Source organism: Crassostrea angulata, chromosome 8 (assembly GCF_025612915.1).
Source record: "Crassostrea angulata isolate pt1a10 chromosome 8, ASM2561291v2, whole genome shotgun sequence".
NCBI lineage: Eukaryota > Metazoa > Mollusca > Bivalvia > Ostreida > Ostreidae > Magallana > Magallana angulata.
The window spans coordinates 45979348-46006427 of NC_069118.1; the positions used below are offsets into that span (position 1 = coordinate 45979348).

General features: G+C 31.8%; 1 protein-coding gene and 2 pseudogenes across 2 annotated transcripts; 1 reads left to right on the forward strand and 2 right to left on the reverse strand.

Moving 5' to 3' along the window:
• LOC128158714 (kinesin-like protein KIF28P) overlaps window positions 1-846 on the reverse strand; it is a 74072-nt pseudogene extending 73226 nt beyond the window's left edge.
• On the forward strand, window positions 778-25970 carry LOC128158715 (uncharacterized). 2 transcript variants are annotated; one of them, XM_052821662.1, is made up of 10 exons: window positions 819-915; window positions 2075-2137; window positions 10406-10612; window positions 12066-12113; window positions 18036-18176; window positions 18407-18463; window positions 18627-18800; window positions 19144-19182; window positions 23071-23262; window positions 24785-25970. In XM_052821662.1, the coding sequence occupies exons 1-10, from the start codon at window positions 847-849 to the stop codon at window positions 24887-24889; spliced, it is 1095 nt and encodes a 364-aa protein (XP_052677622.1). In that variant the 5' UTR covers window positions 819-846; the 3' UTR covers window positions 24890-25970. The 2 variants fall into 2 exon arrangements, with proteins under 2 accessions (XP_052677623.1, XP_052677622.1); XM_052821663.1 differs by lacking the exon at window positions 2075-2137 and having other exon boundaries at window positions 778-915.
• LOC128158716 (uncharacterized) lies at window positions 12293-15406 on the reverse strand (annotated as a pseudogene).
• Window positions 25971-27080: the final 1110 nt, after the last annotated feature.

A 27080-nucleotide genomic window follows, 5' to 3' on the forward strand; every position in this document is an offset into this window, starting at 1 on the left:
AGCTAACAACTTAAGCCCTTGGCAATGACTTTACGTATGTTCAATTGCTTCCAAAATTGCGTGATTAGCCAATTTTAATGCAGTAATGTATGAACAGCTACTGAACAATGACGGTTTTTTTTATCGATGTTGTTGTGATAGACATCCTCTATTTAATGTTTTATGAATATTAGATTTTAAATGCTAGGATGTTATTTAATCTTGGTTAAAAGTCTTTTCTTGTCTTGTCCTCTAACTTTCAATTTGCATCCGACGCCATTACTATTTAAAATTGGTAAAAATGGGGGAGGAGGCAGTTATTTGATCACATCAACTTGTTCTTTGTTCTGCAATTAACCGGTTACGGACATTTAGCTGCATTTGAAAACAGCCTGGCTTCAAAGAAAAAATTGTTCAGCAAAATAGTAAAGGGCATTTGTTTGAAAGAATAGAATGTAATTAAACTGTTATATGGGTTTTTAAAATTAAAAACATAAATCTCCTAGAAGAAACAAAACCAAAAACAAAACAAAAACAAACACCCCCAAATGTAATATGGATCAAGGCTCTAAAGTTTATGATTTTCTCTTTTAAATGATGAAATCCAACTCACCTGGTCTTATTTATCATTATACTATTATATGATCAAGTTTGCTTACCGTTATTAAATAGATACAAAAATAAATATCCATTTTGATATTCACAAATCTCTTTTAAATTGGTAAACAAAAAGGATATGATAGATCGAATCCGCACAGCTACCTTAACATTGTCCGCCATGATTCTCTCAACGCCGGACGAAAACTGACGAATATGGTATTTTAATGGCAAACAGCCAACGGAACTTAAATACCAGACCCAGTTCATATGACATCACCATCTTCAAAAATGGGAGCAGCTTCTACAGTTCTACCTGCTCCTGAATTAAGGGAAAAGGTAAGTGTGTTCGTGTTTTAGGAAATATAAAATAACAAGGGCATAACCTGGTGAGAGCGTAATCTAGAATGAATAAAAATGGCGTCCAAGGAAGAATGCTATTTAACTTAATAATAAAAAACAGTACGTAGCCATTAAAAAGGAAGCTGTTCCTGTGAAACCGAAGTAAAAGTAAAAATGTCTATGCTTTTTTTCAATCAGTATATAGTTTACAAGTAAGGTTATCAGATAAAGTGGGTTGTCTTTATCTTCATCAAGATAACAGAATATCAATGTTTCAGAAGTGATTTAAAACCTAATAGTATAGATTGAACATGTTCTGTTTATAAATATATTCTTTTTCTCATAAAAATGTTCTTCATTTAAAAGTGTCGTCTTTTTGCAGCTTGATTTTTTCTATGTATGGACTTTTTCTTGTGTGATTTATACAAATTTACTGAAGATATTTTGAATTACTACACTTATCAATTTTTATTCTTAGTAAAGAGGTATTCATTGCATAACCTGAAATAAGAATATTTTTTTCAATAATGCATATGCATAATACTCTCAGTCATTATTAACGGTCCATGATTACAGGTAGGGGGTTTTGGTTTCTTGGATCATAAAAAATCTATCATTTTTATATTTCGAAGCTCGAAATTTAAAGGGTTTCATCTCTGGTTACATTTATTTACATGTTCAACTGGTATATAATTTGGTTCATTTCTTTTAAAAAATGAGGTAAAACTAGAGTCCTTTAAAATCACTTGTCTCGAGATCTTGGGTCATAACCGGCAGACATTTAAACAAGGCTTTAGAATTTAAAGGTTTTATTCAATGGTCTCCCGTTGAGCTTCGATCAATATTTTTATAGATAACTTAAAATTGTAACGATGACTTTAATTTTTTCAAAATTGTTCAAGAGCGAAATTTAATGAAAGTCGACTACAAATTTTAGAATAAGAAAGTATCGAAGCGTAGTATGTATTTGACATGATTATGTTGAAGAACTGCCGCTATGAGATGCTTACTGTTGAGGCTTTCTAAAATTGGGGGGCGCGGGGTGCATAATCAAAAAATAATTTTAAGAAAGCAAGGAGTAGAATACAAAACTGGACCTTTTTGCTAAGGATATTGCTAATATTACTAAGTCAATTCCTTTCTTTGTATATTGTAGTTTCAAGGACAAATTTTGTTCCTGAGCAGCTTCTTTCCCACGTGGCGGTTTAAAAGGCTTATTGTTAGTAAAATTCATAATCACCGAACCGAGTCTCTATTCGGGTGTTGAAGAATAAAAAAATTGGCATTTCCTTTACTTTCTCAAGCATATCATTCAAAATTTTTAAAGAGACAAAGTAAAGTTTGTTTTTAATGTGATGGAGGCCTAACTGTTAATTTACATAAATTAAAGGTGGAAGTGAATTGAAAGAGACATCGTATATAATGGGTTTATTGTAAGACCGATGTCCAAAACTACGCAAACGTCTATGTGTATTGTTAAAAAGTCTCATTACATTTTCATTGTTATACTGTGGACTTGAAAGATTCAAGACGATACAAGATATTAGAATTTATATTCTTTAAGGTCAGTATATTCGATCCCAAAATAAATGGATTGAAACCTTTGACATATTTCTAAAATTATAATGGTGAGCACATTCCTTAAATATATAAAAGAGGATGGGTCAATTGCCATACTATTAGACAAATTCAATGTAATTTTTGCAGATGTAAAAAGAACAGAAATTGTATTCCCAAAAGATTTCCTTTACAATTGAACTAAATAAAACTAACAAAAGAATAATGTGATAATTCAGAGGTCCCTGTTATTGAGACTGAAGTGTATAATTTTCTTCAAAAAATGAAGAATGGCAAATGTTTTTGTCCAAAAGACTTCACTTGTGATTTTTTTCAAATTTCGTATGGAAAAACATATGTAAAAATATGTTTTAAACAGCCACTTTTTGTTCAATACACGGCAGTATCAAGTAAAATAGAAAATTAAGTACTAGAAATGTAAAAACAAAATGCCAATGGAAGGTATTAAATGTATCAAACTGAAAAGAGTATTGCATATATCTGAAATAAGTAAAAAATATGTGCTTTGAATTAATTATATCGTATACTTATAGAAAATATACCCTTTTCCACCCCGTGCGATATAAACCCAAAATTTACCTACCCGTGTGATATAAACACTAGGGGTGTGATATAAGATTTATATCGTATACTTATAGAAAGTACACCCTTTTCCGCCCTGTGCGATACAGAACCCTCAACGTTATTTATTACAAGATAAACGATAGGACAGGATTTGCGTACGATAGGACATGATTAACGCACGATAGGACAGTATAAACGCATGATAGGATATGATTAACGCACGATAGAACAGTATAACGCACGATAGGATAGGATTGATACATACATGAAAAGGATAAACGATGTTCATGATAAACGAATAATCGCTTTAGACGATCATCATGAATAAACTGATAATGGCAGAATTTGAGAAAGAACACGTACGAATAATGATTTACGTGGAATTTTTTTAGTAACAATTGCCGAGTTGTTAATCATCGCTGCATCATATAAATGTATAGAATGTATATGAATGACCAGCTCATTTTTTTAAACTAAAATTATGAGCTTATATAAATGATCAATAAATATTCTGTATTGTTCACATTGTTTTCATTACCGAACGCCCTAGCCAATCGCCGCGAATATTTTAGCCCGAGATTAAATCACACGGAAATCAGCGGGTTCAATTATAAAAATCCAACTCTTGTTCAAAGTAAACATAAAATCTATCACAAATACATTTCTTTCTGTATAAGAAACTGATGCATTAAAAACGAATTATATCCAAAAAAAACTTAAAGAATTCACAGGTGAAACCATCTGGGCCGGGACTTTTGTCATTCTTCATTTTTTTCAGAAAATTATAGACTTCAGTATTATTTATTGGTCCCTCTAAACTATTAGATTCTTCTTTTGTTAACTTTGTTACATTAAATTTGTTTAATTTTAATCGGAAATCCTCTGTATAAATAGTCTCTCTTTTTCTATAAAGATTTTCATAAAACATTTTTATTTCATTTAGAATTTTGAATTGGTCGGTAATAATTGACCCGTCATCTTTTTGTATTCTTGGAATTTGTTTGCTAATATAGTTTCTCGACTCTAGACTCAAAAAATACTTGGTGGGTTTTTCTCCTTCTTCAATCCATTTAGCTTTGGATCTTATACATTGTCCTTTTAATATATTACTCCTAATTTGCTCTAATTCATTCTGTTTCTCATTAAGTTCGGCAATTGTGTTTTGGGTTAAGTTTTGCTCAATTTCAGTTATTTCTTTTTCCAGTTTTAATTTTCTTTGATTTTGTTTTTTCTTTTTGTAACTAGCATAAGAAATTGTTTTGCCCCTAATTTCCATAAGTAATGTGTCAAGAAATAATTGATCATTAATTCTTAGGCAGAGATCTTCATTTCTAATTGTACTGATACTTTCTTTATTATATACATGGCATGAGTATTGACATATTATGTTGTTTAGTAATTTTTTAATGATATTGATGTAGTCTTTATCGGTTAGGAGTGAATTATTAAATTTCCAAAAATCTTTCCCTTTTATAAATTCATTTAATTTGCATTGGAATAAGACTGGGGAATGATCAGAACGATAACTGTTTTCATGTTTAATACATGGTGACATAGTTTGTAATGATTCCGAAATTAGGAAGAAGTCAAGCCTAGCCTGCTTAATAGGGTTTTTTTTCCTCCAAGTGTATCTTTTCAAAAAAGGACATTGTTCTCGGAAGACATCTTTAAGGTTGAATGTGTCAATTAGCTTTAACACTTCAGTTCTGGCTTTAGGGTTATTAAGATTTTTATAATTCATAGAATCAAGATCTTTATCTAATATAAGATTGAAATCCCCTCCTAAAATAATGTGCTGTGAGGTATAGATGTCTTCAATTTTGCTTTTCAATTCTGAATAGAATTGTGGTCTGTCATTGTTGGGACCGTATATATTTATAAGTATGAATGGAATATCTTCAATTTCTACATCTAGAATCAAGTAGTTTCCCGAATCATCTTGAATTACATTTAAGGACTTAAATTCACAATTATTATTCACCAGAGTAGCAACTCCTCTAGCATTTGATTTAAAGGAACTAAAAAATACTTCATACCCCCATTGTGTTTTAATTATATTTTCATCTTCTTTTGTAAAATGGGTATCTTGTAACATGTAAATATTACAGTTCTTTGATTTAAGATTGTTAAAAACATCCTTTCGCTTATTTTTATCCCCCAGGCCTTGACAATTTAATGTAAGAACTTTAAGAAGGTTTTCCTTTGTTTTTTCATCCATGATAAGTAAAAAGTGATGCAGATAAACAGTGTACCCCAAAAAATAAGAAAGCAGAAAGCCAAACTATTCTTATAAAAGATGTAGAAAAAAATGAGGGAATTGATGCATGCCAAAAAAGAAGCATGGAAAAATAAGGTTCTGAATTTGCGAGAGCAGAATATACCAAAAATAATATGTTGCTCTAAATGGAAAAAAATAGTTTATCATTACAAGTTTCATATTTTCCGATCGTGATGAAGGAGTCATCCATAGTCTTAACCATTGTATAAAAGATATTGAGATGCGTTTTCGGGGCAGTTGACTCATAGATATCGACGACTAAAAAATCAAAATACATGTGTCTTAAACTGCAACAAAACAGAAACTTGAGAAAGGGATAATGAGTCACTTAAAGAGAAAAAAATGTGACATAATAGACTATAAAATCTGCTTCACCCTGTGTTATGTGGATAAATAATCTTTCCGTTGTTTAGTAAGAAAAAAAAGATAAACAACAAAAGAAAAAAAAAAGTAACCGTTAAACTTACATACATGTGGGAAAAAACATTCCAACTCATAGTCGGAAGGTAACATGGTAAAATAAAAGGTAGAACCGGATCCGTATTCATGCGTTCCGGTTGGATAAACTTTTACAGAAAAATGGCTGAAATTTTAAGTTAAAAATCTTGACTAACGGGTATCCATTAACCGAACGAGTTTTCAACCATAATCAATTACATGTTTTTTGGGGGTTTTTTTTAACAAAAACCATTGTATAATGATAGACATGCAAGTTTACAAAAAGAAGGGGAAAAAGAGAATATATATAGTAATGATAATACGTTACATATATACAAGGTTTTTTTATGAAAAACAAATGGTAATTTATACCATGATTACCTTTAAAAGATAAGGCATAATTGTGGGGAACTCAGTGGGAAGTTCTAATACTAAAGTTTGAACTTGCATAGACAATAGTCATAGATGGTTTCACCTGTGAATTCTTTCAGTTTTTTTGGAAAGACATTGGTGTTTTTGTGACTAGAGCTATTAATAATTCTTATGAAATAGGTCAATTCTCAGACCATAATAAACTTGGTATAATTACTTGTATACCAAAAGCAGGAAAACCTAAACAGTATCTGAAAAATTGGCGCCCTATTACCCTTTTAAATGTTGTCTATAAAATAGCATCAGGATGTATAGCAGAACGTATTAAAGTACACTTAGATAAACTAATAAATACAGACCAAACTGGGTTCATTAAAGGAAGATTTATTGGAGAAAATATAAGACTAATCTATGACATTATACAATATACAGATTATAAACAAATTCCTGGACTGCTTATGCTAATAATAGATTTTGAAAAGGCTTTTGACACAATTTCCTGGGAATTTATCAATCAAACATTAGATTTTTTCAACTTTGGTAATAAGCTCAAAAAATGGATTAATACATTTTATAAAGGAATAAAGTCATGTGTTTTACAGAATGGGCTCAGCTCAGATTACATATACCCTCAAAGAGGTTGCAGACAAGGAGACCCTATATCGCCCTATCTCTTTCTCCTATGTGCAGAAATTCTTGGAATAATAATTCGAAATAATAAAGACATAACAGGTATTAAAATTGGAAATGTAGAATATAAGCTGTCCCAATATGCAGACGATACATCCCTTATTTCTGATGGCTCTCCCCTAACACTTGATGGCATTCTAAGAGAATTAGACTTCTTTGAAAATATATCTGGTCTTAAAATTAATTTCCAAAAAACAAAATTGGTATGGATAGGTAGCAAAAAATTTTCTAAAGATGTTTTTCACCATACTCGATGGAAGCTAGACTGGAACAACACAGCATTTGACCTTCTCGGAATTAAATTTTCAATTAACCTTGAAGAAATGTCCGAGCTAAACTATTCTCCTAAATTATCAGAAATCAATAAAATAATGAATCAATGGAAACATAGAAAGCTAACACCGATAGGGAGACTTAAAATAATAAAATCATTAATTATACCAAAATTAAATCACTTAATATTAAGTATACCCAATCCAGATACAAACTTGATAAACAAATTGGAAAACGATTTGTACCACTTTCTATGGGGATGCAACATGCATAAAATAAAGAAAAATACTGTAATACAAGATTATAAATATGGAGGGCTAAAAATGATTGATTACCCAGCATTTATCATTGCCCTTAAATCCAGCTGGATAAAAAGATTAATTAATTCTAATGCAAAATGGGTAAAACTTTTAGAAACAACCTTAGAAATTGAAATATCAGATTTATGGAAAAGAGGATTAGATTTTACTTTTGAAATGATTAGAAAAATACCAAATCTATTTTGGAAAGAAGTGTTACTTAGCTGGGCAAAAGTAATAAAATCAACAAGTAAACAAACTGAAAAACAATTTAATAATGAACTTTTATGGGACAACCCAAACATTCTGATAGGAAATTCCTCAGTATTTTTAAAAAAAAATATTTTAGAGTAGGGTTTACACTAACTAGTGATTTGTTTGACTGTAATGGGAATTTTCTTAGCTTAGAAATACTAAATAACATGAACGTGAATACAAATTTTATTGAATATGCAGGTCTAAAAAAAGCTGTAAAAAAACACATAGATAATACAGATATGAGCAAAGAACATGGACCTAAAATTCCAAACTCTATTTATCTTTTTTTTTTGGGAAAAAAAAGGATGTAAGGAAATGTATAACATTTTAATTGAAAATAAAAAAGAACCGATAACATCATCAATTAGATGGAGAGATCTTGGAGAAAATTTCACCGATTTAGAATGGAATAGAATCTACTGTCTCTGTTTTAAAGCGGTCCAAGAAAGTAAACTCAACTGGCTTCAATATCAAATTTTACATAGAAATATACCTACAAATTATTATCTGCACAAGTTGAAATTAATTGATTCTCCCTTATGTAGCTTCTGTAAAACAAATATTGAAACAATTGATCATCTGCTTTATGAATGTTTCTATGTAAAAGAACTATGGTGTAATATTGAGGAATGGTTTTTAAATCAATTTGATATTTGCATAGTTTTTGATAGGAAATCTGTTTTATTTGGTAAATTTATAAAACAAAGCATCTATAAAATGTATAATTTAATATTGATGGTTATTAAATGGTATATTTTTGCTACCAAATATAACAAAAACCCTCATCTAAGTTTTGAATTAGTAAAACAAATAATGAAAAACAGGATTCTGCTTGAAAAATATATGCTATTGAAAAACTGTAGATACTCAGATTATGAAAACCACTGGCAAACAATTTGTGAGAAATTATAACAAGTTTTAGGACATCTGTGATTGCTTAAACTATTTCTTTCTTTTTTTAAAATTATATGGACTTGAACAAATATATTGATAATGTACCCCCCCCCTTTTTTTCTTTTGTATTTTTGTATCTTCTTCTGTATCTCCCTTTTTCTCTTTTCATTTACTGCTATCATCTATTTATTTATTTATTTTTTTTTTCAAAAAAACACGTTTTTACACTACACGGCTAATATGTTTTTCTTTAGATTAATAAGTTATTACAATATGTAGAATCTTGAAATGTATGAAATATGTCTGAAATATGTGTGTATGTGGATTTATGTGTAAACAAAAATAAAAAAATTAAAAAAAAAAAAAAAAAAAACGAATTATATTACACACAAGTTAAATAAATATCCACGCAGATACACATTCCGCGTACGATTTGTTTTCATTATTACACACCCTATTGCCGAAAACATTCCAGTCCGAAATCAAATATTACACGGAAAATAATGGTTTCAATTAAAATGCAACCCTGGTTTTCATTAAAAATAAATTATATTGAAAATACTAGTCTTTTGTTTCTGTAAAATGTGATGCATAAAACACAAGTTATTTTGCATAAAAGTTGATGTTTACGCAAGTATACACCCCGTGCACGATTTAATATATTCGATATACAGGCAAATATGTTACCTTGTTCCTAAGAACTTCGTATTCAGGTATGATTTACATGCAATATTGGTTAATTTTGATCTAATAAATTAGGAAATAAGTATCATGATAGAATGCTGGATAAGATTTTACAATTCTTGTTCGAGAAATATTCGTAAACGGCGCACTGAACGACTTGCAACTTTGAAAAAAAAATGTAATTGCTTATGTAAAGGCACGAAACTATTAAAACGATAGGATAAACGGAAAAACTGTCAAAATTGAACGATAAACCTGATAGAATTAACGCACAATAGAATAGTATACACGCACGATAGGATAGGATTAACGCACGATAGAACAGTATACACGTACGATACGATGAGATTGATACACGATACGATAGGATAGGATTGTAAAAAAATAACGTTGCGGGTACTGTATACACATAAATTTCGCCTACCCGTGTGATATTAACCCTAAGGGTGTGATATAAGATTTATATCACACCCCTCTCCGACAATCTTCAGATGTTTTATCACACCCCTTTCCGTTCATTATCGGTTATTATGACGTATAGTTCAGTATGCGTCGTTCAACTCCGATCTCCGAGTATGATGTCAAATAGTACGTCGACGTCAGTTTGGCATGCAAACAGCTGGCGCAAAAATTCCAGGGAAGTTTATCAGAGATGAAATGTATAGACACGGAGCGATTTGTTAACAATAATCATTCACCACATGATTTTATTTATTGTTTTGTTGATATTTTCTATAAGTAAATGATATCAAAATTATAACATGGCAATTTTTATATCGCATCATATATTAGCTCTCGATCGCTGTTTATCAGCCCTCGAGCCGACATACGGCGACCTTGGGCTAATATAGGATGCGATATAAAATTGTCATTTAATAATCTATATATATATATATATATATATATATATATATATATATATATATATATATATATATATATATATATATATATATATATATATATATATATATATATATATATCATAACTGCAATCACACATTATTATTTCATTGTAACATATTTTTAAAATAGTACCAAATGTTTTTGTTGCAGATTTATTTAAAATAAAACTGAAGTTTTAAAAACTTAATGTGAGTCCTAATCTTTGTTGTTTGATAAAAATTTGTTTTGATTTCTTTTTAAAACTTTTATTAAGATCAAGCAAAGTATTGCAAAGCTGGACATTGAAAGTCAGAAGCTTCTACACAATGATATGAGACCAGTGGAAGTTGCTCTTCTTGTCATGCTTCACCAAAAACACTCAGATGAAATAACATTATATTCAGCACAAAAAGGATGGAAATGGGATGAAAATTCACTCCTTTCTGAGTATAAAAAACGACTAAACGAATTAAATCGTGAAGTAAGCTGCAAATATTTTTTTTTATTTTAATAATTCTAATAAAAGAGATGTCACTAAATAGTAGATTTTGAATACAAGTAATTTTTCTTATACAGTGTGATAAATATGATTTAGCATTCACAAGAATTTAGGTTGTAAAACATGTCAGATAATTGAATCATTGTCCATAGATAACTTTGAAACAATGATTGATGTTCCATGGGAACCAGTTTCAATACGCCATTTAATTACTTGAATACATACATGCACTATAGACGTAGAAAACATTACGGTGTATTTTTCTGGCTATGTTTACGGTCAGTCAATTTTTAGTGAACATTAAGACACCGTAAATATGAGCTGTGCATTCACCATCTCCGTTTGGGTCGTCATAACAGCTGTTATAGATAGATGTGTGCATGAGCAGGGCGTATGTTACTACTTGCCTATCATGGTACTTTAAAAATCAGTTAGAATAGCAAGCATGAGTATTATGTATGATTAAATACACTTAATTATAATGAACAACTACATGTTTTATATAACGGATGATTCATTTTAACACCTCTCTTTGGCCCTATCGAAATCATTGTTACTTATTGTCACTTAATTTCTCGGGAAATCTCCTTGGGCAAAGATTCCTGTACATGTACAACCAAAGCTGTCTGCAATCAGTATTCATATTCATTTGAGCAGTTCACTTTTAAGATAAATTGATTATAAAGTCCTACGGGTTTTGCATAGATTACGTTTCCCCCTAATTTGCAGGCCAAAAATGCCGGGTTTGCATTATATATCAGTGCATATTATATTCGACAACATATTTTTAATTATTGTTCTTATAGCATTCAACGGGATTAAGAGAATAACTTAAGGTGATTCCAAATATAATGTAAATGAACAGTTGCATGTTTATTACTCATCATATGTCTTTTTTTCAAAATCGTGATCAATTATTCTATAATGAAGAAATCGATTATCCGTTAGACTAAAACACCGTGAAAGGTATATGTACTTACTCAGGAAATCGTGAAATATTAGATGCTTTGAAATAAAGACGTTTACAATATTACAAGTATGTTGTTAAACTTCAAACACAAGAAATTATCCATTAATGTTTAACGATGTAACACAGGAAAAGTGCAAAAAACTTTGAATCACGTAACTCTTTGGATGAAAGTGCAAAGACTCGATAAAAAAGAATTATGATGGTTGAGGAGTCAGATGTAGAATGAATAAGGACCTTTTATCCAAATTCAATATTGTCATTCAAACGTGACTACAATATTCAGTTAGTTCTCTTCAAATCTCTGTAAATATGACAAGCTGTGCTAAAAAAATGATATTCATCAAATTTGTTTTCAAACAATGCATCGCTATTTTAAAAACATTTTCAAGAGAAAAATACTATCATTTTCAATTACATCTTTCTCACTTTAAAACAATTTAAATCAACATTATTTTTATCTTTAAGGATGAACATAAGGATTCTGCAGAAAATTTCATACAAAAAGCGAAAGAAGTAAGTACATGTTTGTGCAATGAAAAGTTAGTGCTGTATTTATTGCTAAATGAGTCAAATGTTGAATATTATTGCCAAATTACCTTACTAGTTTTACCCCATCTGTAACCGGATCTTGATGCAAGATGACATATGAACTCGATCTTAAGGTTTTCTTACTGTTTAATAGATTTGTTTTTAATATTTAGGAAAAAAGGAATCATCCTAAAACTACACATACATAAATCATATAGGCACACACCAAAAACAATACATACACACACATTGCAAAAACATTCACATATGACATTTATTTACTTAAGTCACTTGTCTAAACTATCAAGTTGTATCAGCAAAGAGCGATATCTTCATTACCTATTGTAATGAAGTTCTTTTTGGATTTTGTGGGGGTGATAGCGAAAACGACAAACAGTAAAATCAACAAAACAAAATGCAAAACTGAAATAAACTGAATTCAACTTCATCACAAACGCCCCCATTTCATTAAAAAATTGTCAACATTTTGAAAAAAAATGACCATGAAGTTGAAGGTAAACTAAGATAGTCTAGAGAGATAATCAGCCATCTTGTTCTCCATCCCTGCAATGTGCCTCACAATGAATTTGTACTCTTGCAGAACAAGGCTCCACAGTAGATTTTCTGACCTTATCGTCTTCAACCATTGTAGTGCCCGATGGTCAGACTCAATAACAAATTATCTGCCATACAGATACTTACTTAATCGTTTGATCCCACACTATGGCATAGCATTCTTTTTCTACTGTAGCAAAATTTTGTTCCATTGGCAGTAACTTTTTGCTAAGATAGACAAAGGGATGAAGTTCTGCTTCTTTCTCCTGTAAAAATACAACGCCTAAACCCCTATCGCTTGCATCAGTCTGCAAAATAAATTCTGCATTGAAATCAGGGTTCCATAATACCGGAGCACTTACCAGATCTTGTTTAAGTTGCTTAAAAGCTTGGTCATGTTCAACTGTCCATTTTACATGATTTGGTTGATTCTTTCTAGTCAAATCTGATAATGGTGCTGACTTAGTCGAGAAATTAGGAATGAACTTCCTGTAAAAATTAATAGACCCTAAGAAAGACCTTACCTCTTTCTTCTTGGCTGAATGGGAATATTCAAGATAGCTTGAATTTTCTCTGCTGTTGGTTGAACTTGATTATTTCCTACCAAGTGCCCTAAGAATTCAATCTGACATGCACCAAACTCACATTTCTTTGGGTTGACCGTCAAACCAGCTTTCTGTAATGAGCTTAACACTACTTGTACATGTATGTGTCTAATGTGACTTTCCCAACAGTCACTAAAGATAATGATATAATTAATAAAGGAATCTGAAAAGGCAGTATGTTCAGCTAAAACAGTTCTTACCAACCTGTTGAATGCAGCGGAGTTCATCATTCCAAACGGCATTACCGTAAATTGGTAATGGCTTAATGGAGTCACGAACGCTCTTTTCACTTTGGCATCATCATCCAAACTGATTTGCCAATAACCTTTTGTAAGGTCTACTTTACTCGAATACTTTGCCTCTCCGAGTCTATCAATAATATCTTATATCTGCGCATTTGGTTCAGGGCCAAATTGTGTTACCTGATTCAACTTGGGGTAATCTATGCAGAATCTAATTGTTTAATCCTTTTTGCAATTATCACTACAGGTGACGCATAGGGACTTACCGAAGGTTCCACTATTCCAGCTTCTACCATTGCCATCAACTCCTTTTTCACTTCGTCTCGTAAAGCGTGTGGAATTCGGTAGGGTTTTTGACTTACTGGTATGTCACTGGTAGTAATTACACTATGTTTTAAAACTGAAGTTCTGCCAGGAACATTGGTTAACACAGCACTGTGTTCATTCAAACATTCTTTGAGTTCCGTCCTCTGCTCAATCGACAACGTCTCGGCTATTTTGACATTTCTGTAAGTGTCTCTGGGCTCCATCAGTGGATTGCCTATTCCTTCATTGTCCTCCTCTAAATGGTCTGCAATGCAAAACAGCTGCCGTAACTCGCTCATCGTGCCCTTCATTTCGCTCGAACCATCGTTTAAGCATGTTCACATGATACACTTTGGTAACTCTGTTGTCATGCCGCACTTTATAGTCTACGGGACTAACTTTCTCGACTACGGGAAAGGGTCCTTTCCATTGTGCTAAGAGTTTCTTTGTGCTTGTCGGTAACAAGACCAGAATTTTATCCTTAACTTCAAATGTTCTGTTTCTTGCGTTTCGGTCGTAATACCTCTTCTTATCTGTTTTGCTATCCTGCTCCTTTTCCGACAATAGATCAGCCATCTCTGCTAACTTCTCCCGTGTCTCAATGATATAGCTGAGAACTGATGGTTGCAACTGACGGTTTTCCTCGTCTTCGCCATCGCTACTCTCTCTCATAAGAGCAAGTGGTCATCTGACGTGCCGTCCATACATCAACTCGAATGGAGCAAACCCTGTTGATTCTTAAGGGACTTCCCTGTATGCTAAAAGAAGATAGGGTAAGAGCTTATCCCACTTGCCTGGTTGATCCTGTGCGTAGATTTGTAGCATCCTCTTTAAGGTTCCAATAAACCTCTCGACAAGGCCGTTCGCTTGGGGGTGGTATGGGGTTGTATTTAACTTCCGTATACTGAGTAGCTTACATAACTCGGACATAAGTGATGACATGAAATTGGTACATTTATCAGAAAAGATCGCCAAGCCTTGAGAAAACTTCTACCATCGCCTCAGCCACCACTTCTGCTTCCTGACTTCTCAAAGGGATTTCCACTGGGTACTTAATAGCATAATCACAAATAACTAATACATACTGATTTCCCCTTTTTGTCCTAGGCAGTGGTCCAACTATGTCGATCGCAATCTGTTGGAATGGGACATCTATTCTTGGTATTTGCACAAAAGGAACTTTACTCACCTGTGTCTTTGAAGTCCCTTTTTGACATTTTGGACATGCTCTACAGTTTTGTTTGGTGTCGTTGAATATTCCAGGCCAAAAGAAATACTTCAAGATTTTCTCTCTGGTCTTCTTAATACCAAGATGTCCTGTCATAGGAATATCATGCCCTAGCTGCAAAATCTGTCTCCGAAATTCCGTTGGTACCACTAACTGTTTAATTACTTCCTTTGTAGGAGATTTGAAATGTCGGTACAACATACCTTTCTCAAGCGTAATTAAAGTCTCACATTCCTTAGACATGTCATTGCCGACTCGTTTTCTGAGGACATCCAATGCTGGATCTTTACTCTGCTCCTTAATCCATTCATCAGTCGAGATTTCTTTGCCTAATTCAAGACTACTCTCTACCTCTACGGTCTGAAAAACATCTGTTTGTGACCTCGCCAATTCACCACCTTTCTTTATTGCAGTAGGGACATCTAACCGTGTGTAATTCCCTACAATCAAATCTGCAAACAGGGTATTCATGACTATAGCTAATACTTTACCTTTGACATAATTTGTATCAACTTCAATCCACACTTCCGGACATTCCATCACACATCCATTCGCAAGTGTAACTTCCCGAACGCCCCCTGTCAAATCTTCTTCCTTTATCAACTTTTCTGTCATTAGAATGGATGTACACCCAGTGTCACGCAAGACAGATGCTTCTTAACTATTCACCTTACCATTACCCATTTTCAGACCAATCCTCCTTGTGTCTTTATCAGCTTCCTTGGACTCCACCATCACTGGTACTTCCAAAGCTAGACTTTTTCTTGTCAGTGTTGGTGAATGGATCAATCCTACTTTGTCCTTACCTTCTGCCTGTTGTTGACCCGATTTAGATTTTCCTCCCTATGACCTTCCACTAGTTGTATCTTTATCGGTTGTTCTGCGTAATGGACAATTGTTCATAAAATGACCAAATCTGTGACACAAATAACACTTCTTTTCATGCTTATTTTGCATATTACCTGACGTGGCTTTCTGCTCAGAAAAATTACCGCTATTGTCCCTCTGATTATGTTGAGTTTGCGTCCTGGGCAAACTTCCTGCACCCCTATGTGCGTTCTGATAGGCTTCAGCGATCTCAATCATTTCATCGGAAGATTTTGGTTGTCTTTCTTTCAACCATACCTGTAAAAATTTTTGACGAACTGTTGACAAGCTGCTCTCTCATAATCATATCTACCAATGTTTGAAAGTTATGATTAACTCTTTCCATTTGACACCAATGCTCAAAATAATTCAACGAACGAGTATAAAACTCTCTGAATTTTTCATTAGGATTTTGTTTACCGGTCCTTAACTTATCCTTGTATATACTTGCTGTCAAATTGTTCCTTTTAAGAATTGCCTTCTTAATGACATCATAATCCTTTGACTCACCTTCCCCCAACCGTGCATAACTATCGAGTGCCTTACCCGTCAACTGGGGAACTAACCGCAATGTCCACTCTGGTTTTGGCCACCTATGTAGATTAGCTAGTCTTTCAAACGACCTGAGAAAAACATCTATATCCTCACCCTCTACATACTTAGGCAGTAAAAACTTTACCTCATGTTTCTGCTCTCTTATCTCCCCATCATTTGGTTTCCTCTGGGCTTTCATTGCTTATTCCTGTTAATCTAATTCTCTCCATTTTTACCTGTAACCTCTTTTCTTTCATTGTTCTCTCCAGTGTCTGTTTCTTTTCTTGTACGTCTCTTTCCATGGCCAGACGTTGCAGTTTCATCTCTTGTTTGTTTCTTCTTTTCTCTTTTAACCGCGCGCTTATCTCTCTCAACTGCGGTTGCATGTCGCCACAACTCTAGACAAACAGATAAATCCTGCCCTTCTCACCACTTAGGCAACGACACAGCTTACCAGATAACAGACAACTACCAGTAAGAAGCCACTAAATTTCAATTTACTGACAATAATAATTGCAAAATTAATCTGATCGATAATTAACTTTTCCTGTGAGACAAATATTTTACTGAATATCTTTTTCTCCACACTAGCAACCACAAAATCCCACCGCTGCCACCATATGTAATGAAGTTCTTTTGGGATTTTGTGGGGGTGATAGCGAAAACGACAAACAGTAAAATCAACAAAACAAAATGCAAAACTGAAATAAACTGAATTCAACTTCATCACACTTATATTTAAACAATATTCCCATATTATCAGAGATATTTACTGTAATAGATATCATTAAAATTAGCAATGGCAGATACATACTTATGTAGTTACCAATTTATGGAATTGAATGCAGGTCTTATTTACTTCTTTCATTATCATATATCGATTACTGTATATGATTAATATAAGATCATTATAGAATGTTTACTGTTAACGTAAAGTCTAGCAATTTATTGAATCAATCATTTACTTATTGCTTTCCATGATAATTTATTACACAGTTACACACATATACGTTATTCCAAAAAATTTCATTCTCAAAACTCATACTGCTTACACCGATTTATTTATATCTTTCATATATACTTAAACAATTATTTATATTAGTCTGAAAGAAAAATTTATCGTAGGTCATGAAGTTGCTAATATAAACATATCAGTCACATTCGTCTTTACTCTTTACCGAATATTGCAGAATTAATTACAAAACCAGACCACAAAAGGAATACTTCCGTGATCAATGCTGACCAACGTACAGAATAATTAAAACACCTATAAAAATGGAATATTTTACTTTTTATATACATGTAGTTCGACTGAACCATTATTTTATATATGAATGTTAGGTTTACACATAACCACATACAGAACACAAAACTAGTGTTAAAGTGCAGCATAAAGAGTAAAGGATTGAATAAATGAATGAATGAATGAATGAGATGTGAATCAGAATACCTTAATACTATATTAAACTAAAAAGGAAACTAAATCAAATCCCTACACATGCGTAGTTCGTTATTAAAAATTCTCTTAAATTTTTCATTGTATGTGTTTTCAAAAAACTGATTCATATAGGAAATTGCTAATTTGGATGGAATATTTGACAATTCGTCGTCTGATGAGGAAAGTCAAGCAGTTTTAAACAATTACTATGCAAAGCAAGCAGAAACGGTTTCCAGACTGAACATCGAAAGGGCACGGGAATTAAAAGCCCAGGTATTCAATTATTCCTTTTTTTATAAACTTATATCATACATAATAAGATTAAGTAAATCTACAGTAAATTCAGCAGGGTTAAAATTTCAACCTATATAGTAAACATATATTACTATTCTCTTATCTTCATGAATAGGGATTTATAAATAAACCGGGTTGAAATCTTCAATGTATTGGTCTTTTGATATGATAAGAATATAGTTTTTCTAATTGTTTGATTTTTATTAAAGCTTGAGAATTCTTCAGACTTCGTAGATGATATCAGCATAAGAGGAAAGTATCAACAAGTAATCAAGACAACATTTTTCCATTGTTGATTGCACCACGTACATTCATTTAAGAGACACAAGACTGTTTTTAATCAAATCTAACGGTATTACATACATAAGTTGTATTTTTTATGGAAAACACTGATTTTTCAAAGATATAATCGAACGAATTGTTTTTTAGAAATTGAAAGAAATAAACGACAATTACCAGGAAAGCATGCTGAAATACTTTAAAAATCAGAAGCAAAAAATGTCAGAAGTTTTGGATGATTATCATTCAGAACAACTGAAAATTCTAGCTGCGATGGACAAAGAATTAACCATAGAAGTTAAACGTCGAAATTGCCCAACATCCGTAATTTTTTTTTTTTTCAAAGCATTCTATGAACACAGAAAAATTATCTATCTATCTATCTATCTATCTATCTATCTATCTATCTATCTATCTATCTATCTATCTATCTATCTATCTCTCTCTCTCTCTCTATCCATCTATCTATCTATCTATCTATCTATCTATCTATCTATCTATCTATCTATCTATCTATCTAAATATCTATCTATCTATCTATCTATCTATCCATCCATCCATCCATCTATCAACATTATATATATATATATATATATATATATATATATATATATATATATATATATATATATATATATATATATATATATATATGACAATTTTTTAGGCAATCCTTTTGGAAAAAGTGAGGACGAAAGGCGATCCGGTGAGTAAACGTAGCTTAATCGTTATGATTTGCAATTTAATTCTTTTACCTGATGTTGTTACTAAGGATACCCAAATGACATTGCTTAGAACCGAAGAACGTTCCTATGAAAATGATTCGTAAAACTGGCGAAAAAACAAAATGTAAAAATAAATTGTCAATAGTCATTACAAAAATCATACCATTTTCCGTTCCGATTCTTGCTTTTAGGCCATACACAATAAATTCTTACAATACAATTCTTTGTAGCCAAGGGATGCATGTCTTCGGAACTCTGTAACTAGAATTTCCTCGGTTCCCATTCAGCACAAATACCTTTAATTCACTCGTTATAAGGCCAATCACCAATTTCTGAAGAAAATTACTAGTCAAAACCTGTAAAATTCTCTACATACTGTGTTTTATGAGATTTTGACCCTTTCATATTTTGCTAATTTTTCATGATTTTTCAGCTTTTTAGACCTCCCCCAGCTAATTCCCTGCAGAGAGTTGACCTTCCGTACCGCGTGCATGTTGCACTATTACATGTCAGTTACTTACCGGTGTATAGTTTACAATGTCCCATCCACCTACTTTTTGTGTTATTTTACCTCCCGTCTGTAACTTGCAATTTCACTGTGTAAAGTCAGCACAACAGTCATAGACGCAGGTTTTGGATTTTACTTCTGATTCTCATGTACCTAACATAAGGGGCCTACACATTGCATATCAATTTCATGAATTTTAGCAACACTCATAAGCCTTTAAGTACAGCAACTCTCAATTTTACAAAAATATTGACGAGTACGTTATTCGGAACTGTCCCTTGCTAACTTAGGTTCTAGTTCTCATAATGTATAGTGATTGAAAAAAAAGTTTCACAGTCGTTGTCACAGCACTATGATTTATGAACGCTTTATTTTATTTTAATTTCTTATCTTTAATTGTTTTCACTTTAAATTTTATAATACGAAACATGCTTTTGATATGCGTTTATTTATAACCAAGGATATAGAAGCAATTATCAAAATTCCCGAGTGACGCAATATCTCTTTGCGACAAATGATGCACGTCGCCTAAGTTTTTCCAACAGGAAAAACAGGAAGAGTGATGTTTGTAGATGTAGAATTTTTTTAGGAGCCGTTCGAGCATTATCATCATTTACTGTACATTCAACATAAATTTTTCCCTATTAACAGCTGCATCCTCTGTTTCATAGGACGTACCTGAAGCCGGGATGGCAAAAGGGCTGAAAAACTCTACATGACCCAATCCCATCTTTTTTTCTAATATATAACCCTTCTTCCTGCATTTTTGGTTTAAAATGTCTCCAATGTACATGTTCTTGGCAAAAAACGAAGTGCATCTGCTTTACAATATTTCTTCTACAGCTGTACTATTTCCTGTCGATGTTCTGGACAAGCAAACGCGAAAGTTTTTGTTCAATGCGATATTTTTACGTAGTACCTGTCTGGAGTAACACAGAACGAATGCGGGCTCTCACTAGGGTATAGTTCTGGTTGTTTGCTTTTACATGTAGTGAAATATATACCTTTACAATCGATATCTTTAATCTTTAATTCAATGAGCAAATGTGCATTTAAGGAAGAAGATCAAAGTTTAATATACAGAATAAACAATTCTGCTTAACAAAATAAAATGGTGTTAATAAATGCCGTTGATATTTATAAAGAAAAAGTATGCTCGCAGATGAAATCGAACCAGGGCACCAAAAACATCAAATGTGACATATCAAGCACTATAACCTTCTGAGCTATCCTAAACTTTTAAATGTAAATATAGACCAAAAAGCAGTTCCAGCCTTTTTTATCGTTTTTAGCAAAATTAGACTCCAGGGCCGGATTGCCCGTTAACAACATTCTATCTTAATTTATACCGTTGAACAAAACATATCAAAATATCTTAGATAGTTTAAGGGCAGGCCGGTCTTGACATATATCTAGGTCAAAAATCATGCAGAATTGTACAATTTTACTGATAAAATGCTTTTAAATGCAATTTGTATAATATATTGCTTAATATAATCGACCACAATCTTCATTGATGGTATCTTTTAGGAGAGCATAAGGTTCATGCCCCTTGGATTGGTTATGTTAATCAACAGCAAGAGTTTTAATGAAATGCATTTATTTTGCAGAAAATGCATACTTTAAATTCATTAAAAGGTTTTCAGGAAATAAATTCATTGAAAATATTTTTCATTTTATTCTGTATTTTATATTAACCTTTTTGTTCCCTGCTAAATCTTGTCAGATGTAAAGCTTTTATTCTAAGCAGTTATTATGATATATTTGTTTTAAAAATATTTAATCACCATAAAAGAAAATAATATATTGTAAAGAACACTAGTAAGAAGTGCAAGTTATTGTTGTTTACCTGTGAATATACAGGAAACTGGCAAGGATTTCCTCAGTGCATGCGCAAAAGTTACAAAGAATTTTTTATCTTCATTTTCCTCTGGGAACACATTAAATGTTTTTTACTGACTTCCATTTACATATCTGGTATTTTTTAACAATTAACTTACAATTATTGTTTTATATATATACAGTAAGATTAACGTTTAGGTTCATTTTTTCAAAAACTGCTGACCCTAAATGTGTATGAATAATAAGCCTTTACTAGAGCTCTCTAAATAATATTCACATAAAAAAAATTATATTTTGCTAACTTCTTGTTTGTTATTTGTGCATATTTGATTTGTTCCAGCATCATTTACTAGTACATGTAATTATGAATTTACAACCACATAATTATATATCATAGAAGTTTTTCCATCCTTTCTTTAATGCCATGTCTTGAAGCATAGCTGGCTCTAGTGAAAGCTCTTTTGGCATAACTCATTCATATTTGTTGGATGTACAAGATGAAATATTTTAAACTGTCAAATCAACACATTTCCAATGTGTAAAATCTTTTAAAGTTAATATTCGGTTTTCTGTATTCATAATGTTATTACAGTATATCACAATATGAATTTAAAGTATCGAAAAAACACAAACTGTTCTAGAAAGGAAGCGGTAAAATCTACATGTCAAAGAGCAGCAACCATTATGATATTGTTGACGTCAGTTTTTCCATACGACTTTGACATGCTTTTTTAGGAGGCAATTCAATATGGCGAAGCTAGGTGTGAAATAGCACGATTCTGAAAAATTACAAGCGCCGAGACTGCATTCCGAATTCACAACCCTAAAATCATAAGGTCCAACAGCCCAATGCACTATCGTTACCCACAACAGCCGATAATGTAACTGGTGGTAGTGTGTGTATATATATATATATAAATATATATATATATATATATATATATATATATATATATATATATATATATATATATATGATACCTAGGTACATAGAATTGACATCAAGCACTTAAAATTAATATTTTTTTTAAATGCCCCACTTTGGACGGGAATTTTAAAGTTAAAGTTCCGATAAAGTTTTGAAATTAATTGATTTACCGTTTTTCAATGAAAATTATCATGAAGATCATAAAAATTCTTTTTTTAATGACGCTTGATAACGAATGTACGTGGAAAAAATTGAGTTATCTCGGTAAGGTCAATCATGTCTCATTTCCTGGAAAGACACAGAGTTTGTTGATTACAACAGTCTGCATAATAATTACAATAGGGTGGTGATGTGAAAGTACAATGCTTAAATAGTAATCAGGATTTGATACAAAGTGCACGAGCCACAGAAGTTGATGCACTATGTATCAGACCCTGACTACTATTTAGGTATAGTAAATGCACAGCAAAACACTATTATATGAATTAGATGGTTTAACTGAAATATAATTATCAAATACACAGTTTTTAGCTGCATCAAATGTCACCTTCTATATTTGTATCATTACCATTTTGTTTTACTTTCATACAGGTTTTGGATGACAAAAAGAGCTCAGCAATTGATGGAATTATTAATATGGATAAAAGTAAACTTAGCCAAGAAGAATTGAAAAACCTATTTTCTGAGCAAATTGCGCAAGAAAATATATTACAGGTCGGTGTACCGTTGCCTCATAGACCGAAACAAGACCAACCAGGGAATAACCCTCTTAAAAACACCGTGGTAAGTACTGTATATATTTAAACGGTAAAGGTTGCATTGCGTTACGTTACAAAATGCTGCAAATTTTCAATCATAAATCAAATTGCTAATCTCTTTTTAAGCCTAGTTGTGTTACAAAACAACTGCAGATCATTAGTTTGGGTGGGTTTTTTTTTTTGGGGGGGGGGGGGGTTCGTTTTGGTTTTTATTTGTTTGTTTGTTTGTTTTTATGTTTGTTTTTTGATTTTTGGATAATAAAGAACTTCAATTGCAGGTTTTTTTGTATTTCTGTATGCTGTGGGATCATTTAAATTCGTATGCGTTAATTTTCGTGGGTTGCCATTCACTGCCATGTAGTTTCTTGATCTATTCTCGTAATTGATAAATACATGTAAAGATAAAATGCATAATATCTGATTTATTATGATTACCATTATTCGTTTGAGGGGCGGGTGAGTGAGAGGGGAATATTCAACATATTAACGTAAATAAGTCTAGGATAACATAATACTTCGATAGTATTCTACAACTTCAATACCTCATGTATAAATCGTATCTTTTAAAATCTGATGAGATTTCATTGAATTGACTTGAATAAAAAGAAATTATGTGTGTTCAGTCATTTTATTAAGGAATAAGATATTATTCTTTGAGTATTATGGGGTGATCTTTTTGGTCGGGGCGTCAAATCCAATAAAGCCGGAAGGGCTTTATGATAGATTTGACCACGCTCCGACCAAAATTATCACCTTATAATATTTAAAGATGTATTCCTTTTTACTTCTATTTATATAATTTTCAGCAATTGAACGATTAAAAATTCAAATATTAAGTATGCTAATCTCGATGAAATCACTTCGGTTAATTGCATACCTGGAGTGAAAAGATGACTGAAAAATCAACTTCTGACTAAATAGATTAAATATAAGTTTGTCATTGAGATTCATCAAATAACCAGCACTTCTTTTATGTCAATGCTTTGTAAAGATTAACATTCTTTGCTTTTTGGCATTATTATTAGGGTAAATGTACACTGTATCTTAAACGCTTTAAATGTGAAACAACTGTCATTTTTATATCATGATTACAGCCATTGAAAAACCATAAATCTTTAAACTTATTCCAGAAAGATCAACAGAGAAGTGTTTGAATTTGATGATATAAACTTTGACGAGTATACATAAAACGCTAAAATGGATAGAAAAAAATATCCCTCCCATGAAAATCAGCTGTATGATATATCGGTATATTCATTGACCAGCAGTATTGGGCGTTATAATTGAACATCCTTAGATCGAGCACTAAAACTTGGAACTATGTATCTTAGAAAACACACATGACACTACATAAAACAACACTATATCAATCATCTATAAAATAATAATAATAAACTCATACTTAACCCTTCTAGGCTTTTTTTTTTCTTTTTGATCGATTTGAACATCACCAGTATTTTGTAGAAAATCTAAATAAATTTGCTCTCTCTGTGTGTGTTTTTTTTCCTCTATATATCTTAGATTGCTTCTTCTTCTTTTTTTTTAAGGCCAGACATTATCAAAACCAAGTTGTTTCACCGAATTCATTGATTAGACACTGTGATGATATCAACCCAAAATTTGAAGAGGCAAAGACAGAACCACAAGAATAGGATTCCTTGATAATGATAAAGTTATCTTATTTTTTTTATTTTGGATAAAGAACATGTATTAGTACAAGTTTTAATATTGTTAATATTCAAAATTAAAATGCCTGAATGCATTCTGTTCAACGTTTGTCTTGATTTATAATAAACTTTGAGCATTTGATGCCAAAATGTTATTTTTGCGACTCATTTTTCTTTCATTCAAATTTGTGGCATTGTGGCATTTGCAGATTTTTTTTATTTGTAGATCTCTTATTTGGTTACATTGATGGGGTGGAAGCAATGTGCTCATTTCAATTAAATGTTCCTTTTTTGATTAGTTGTTCCAATCTGTGTAAAATTTGTTGGAAATATAAAAAATTCTGATAAAAGCAATTTTAAATATCTATGAAATATTCTGAAAAAATAAACAAGTTTCTCGTTATTACACATTGAAGCAATTGATAATTGTTTATGTGAAATGTAATTTTTGTCTTTTCATCTACATAATCCATATATAATATACACATGTATTAATTTAACTGTACGTCTGTTGTATTTTGAACTGCTATTTGAAATAATCTCTTAAAGCAAACACTAGTGGATTTTTTTTTTTTTCGGAAACTAGTTTCGTTTTTCAGTTTTATTTTGTTTGTTTTTTGCTGTTTTTGCTTCGTGAAATTAATCACCAAAATGTTACAATTATATAACCCCAACAAAAAACACCGGATATCTCTACACTATTTACATGTATGCATTCTTATATACTGTAAAACCGACCGAAATCGTGTATATGTGTTACTGGTTAAAAAAAATAAGAATGCTTTATTCATGTAGAATTTTGTCGTACGACGAACATATATGCTTATGTCACAGTGCAAAATTGACTGTTTTATAACTAACTTTATTTCGGATTTTCAAAATTCGACATTTATTTTGTCATAAAGTATAAACATTTGATGTTTAAAAATTTAATAAACGATTAAATATTGCAGACTCTATATATTTTACTGCAATTCAGACATGGGTGTCTTAAAAATTATCCTTATCTCTCAATAAAAAAAATAACTTTGCGCAAGTATATGTATCTTATGTTCTGGTCATCTAAAAGTCATTTAATTTAATAAATTACATAAAAATTGTGAATTTTTTTATCGCTTCATTTGATATAATTACTTGTCACTTTATTCCTCATTGTTTGTATTCACACACACACACACACACACACACATACTCGTAAAGACATGAAACTCACTACACATGACTTTTCATCAGAAAGTCACTACACTATTTTCTAAGGGTCGTGAAGAAAAAAATTGAGCAAATTTATAAAAGGCTGTCTACTCTTATTAGCCTAGGGGGCTGATTATTCGTAAATTCATTATATTAAAAATTTGGGTTTCCCCCTGAACTCCACTACATCAGACCACGTGACCCACCAGTTAGACACACATGATTCTCACTACATTGTCAGGTTTGAAATACACACATGAAACTGACTACTTACATAAATTTTACTTATTTGTCCCATCTTCTCATTATCAAATGATTTGATACACCATACATTCTTTGTACAGTTTCTAAAGAATTATAGCACACAAGTTTTGTGATTTATAGTGGATTTTAAATAACGTATGTGGCAACGCACTTTGAGAAAAGTACACACTTAAAAAATTAAAATGCGTTATACTTAGGACTAAGCAAACACAGTTTGAAAAAAAAAATCAAAGTGCGTTATGAAGGAACTTCACCATTTTTTATTATCGAAACACTTAACGCACTTTGAAAAAATATGTTAAAATAAAAAAAAACCTGGAATTGAATTTCTAATTTGCTGATAGTATGATGAATTGTTAACACTAGTAAATCTCATTAACCGTCTTTGAGAACGGGGGTGGGTGTGGGTTAACCAATCATACAGGTCAATTACCAGTGCATCATTTACTAGTAATTGATTTCAGGAAGAAGGTTGCCTACCCCTTATCTTTCTATCCAAAACGTATGATATTCAGCAACTTGAAGTAAACGTTTCTGATATAGCCCAATATATCAGATAAGAAGTACATTAATTTTGCTGCATAGACAAAAAAGGAAAAGGCAATTGCTACGCGATGCAGTTTATGTCATATTTGGATAATTTAAAACTCCTGATTTGTTCTTGTGTAAATTGTCAAACTACGTAAGCTTATGAGAAAAAAATTCTAATCGAGAACTGTTT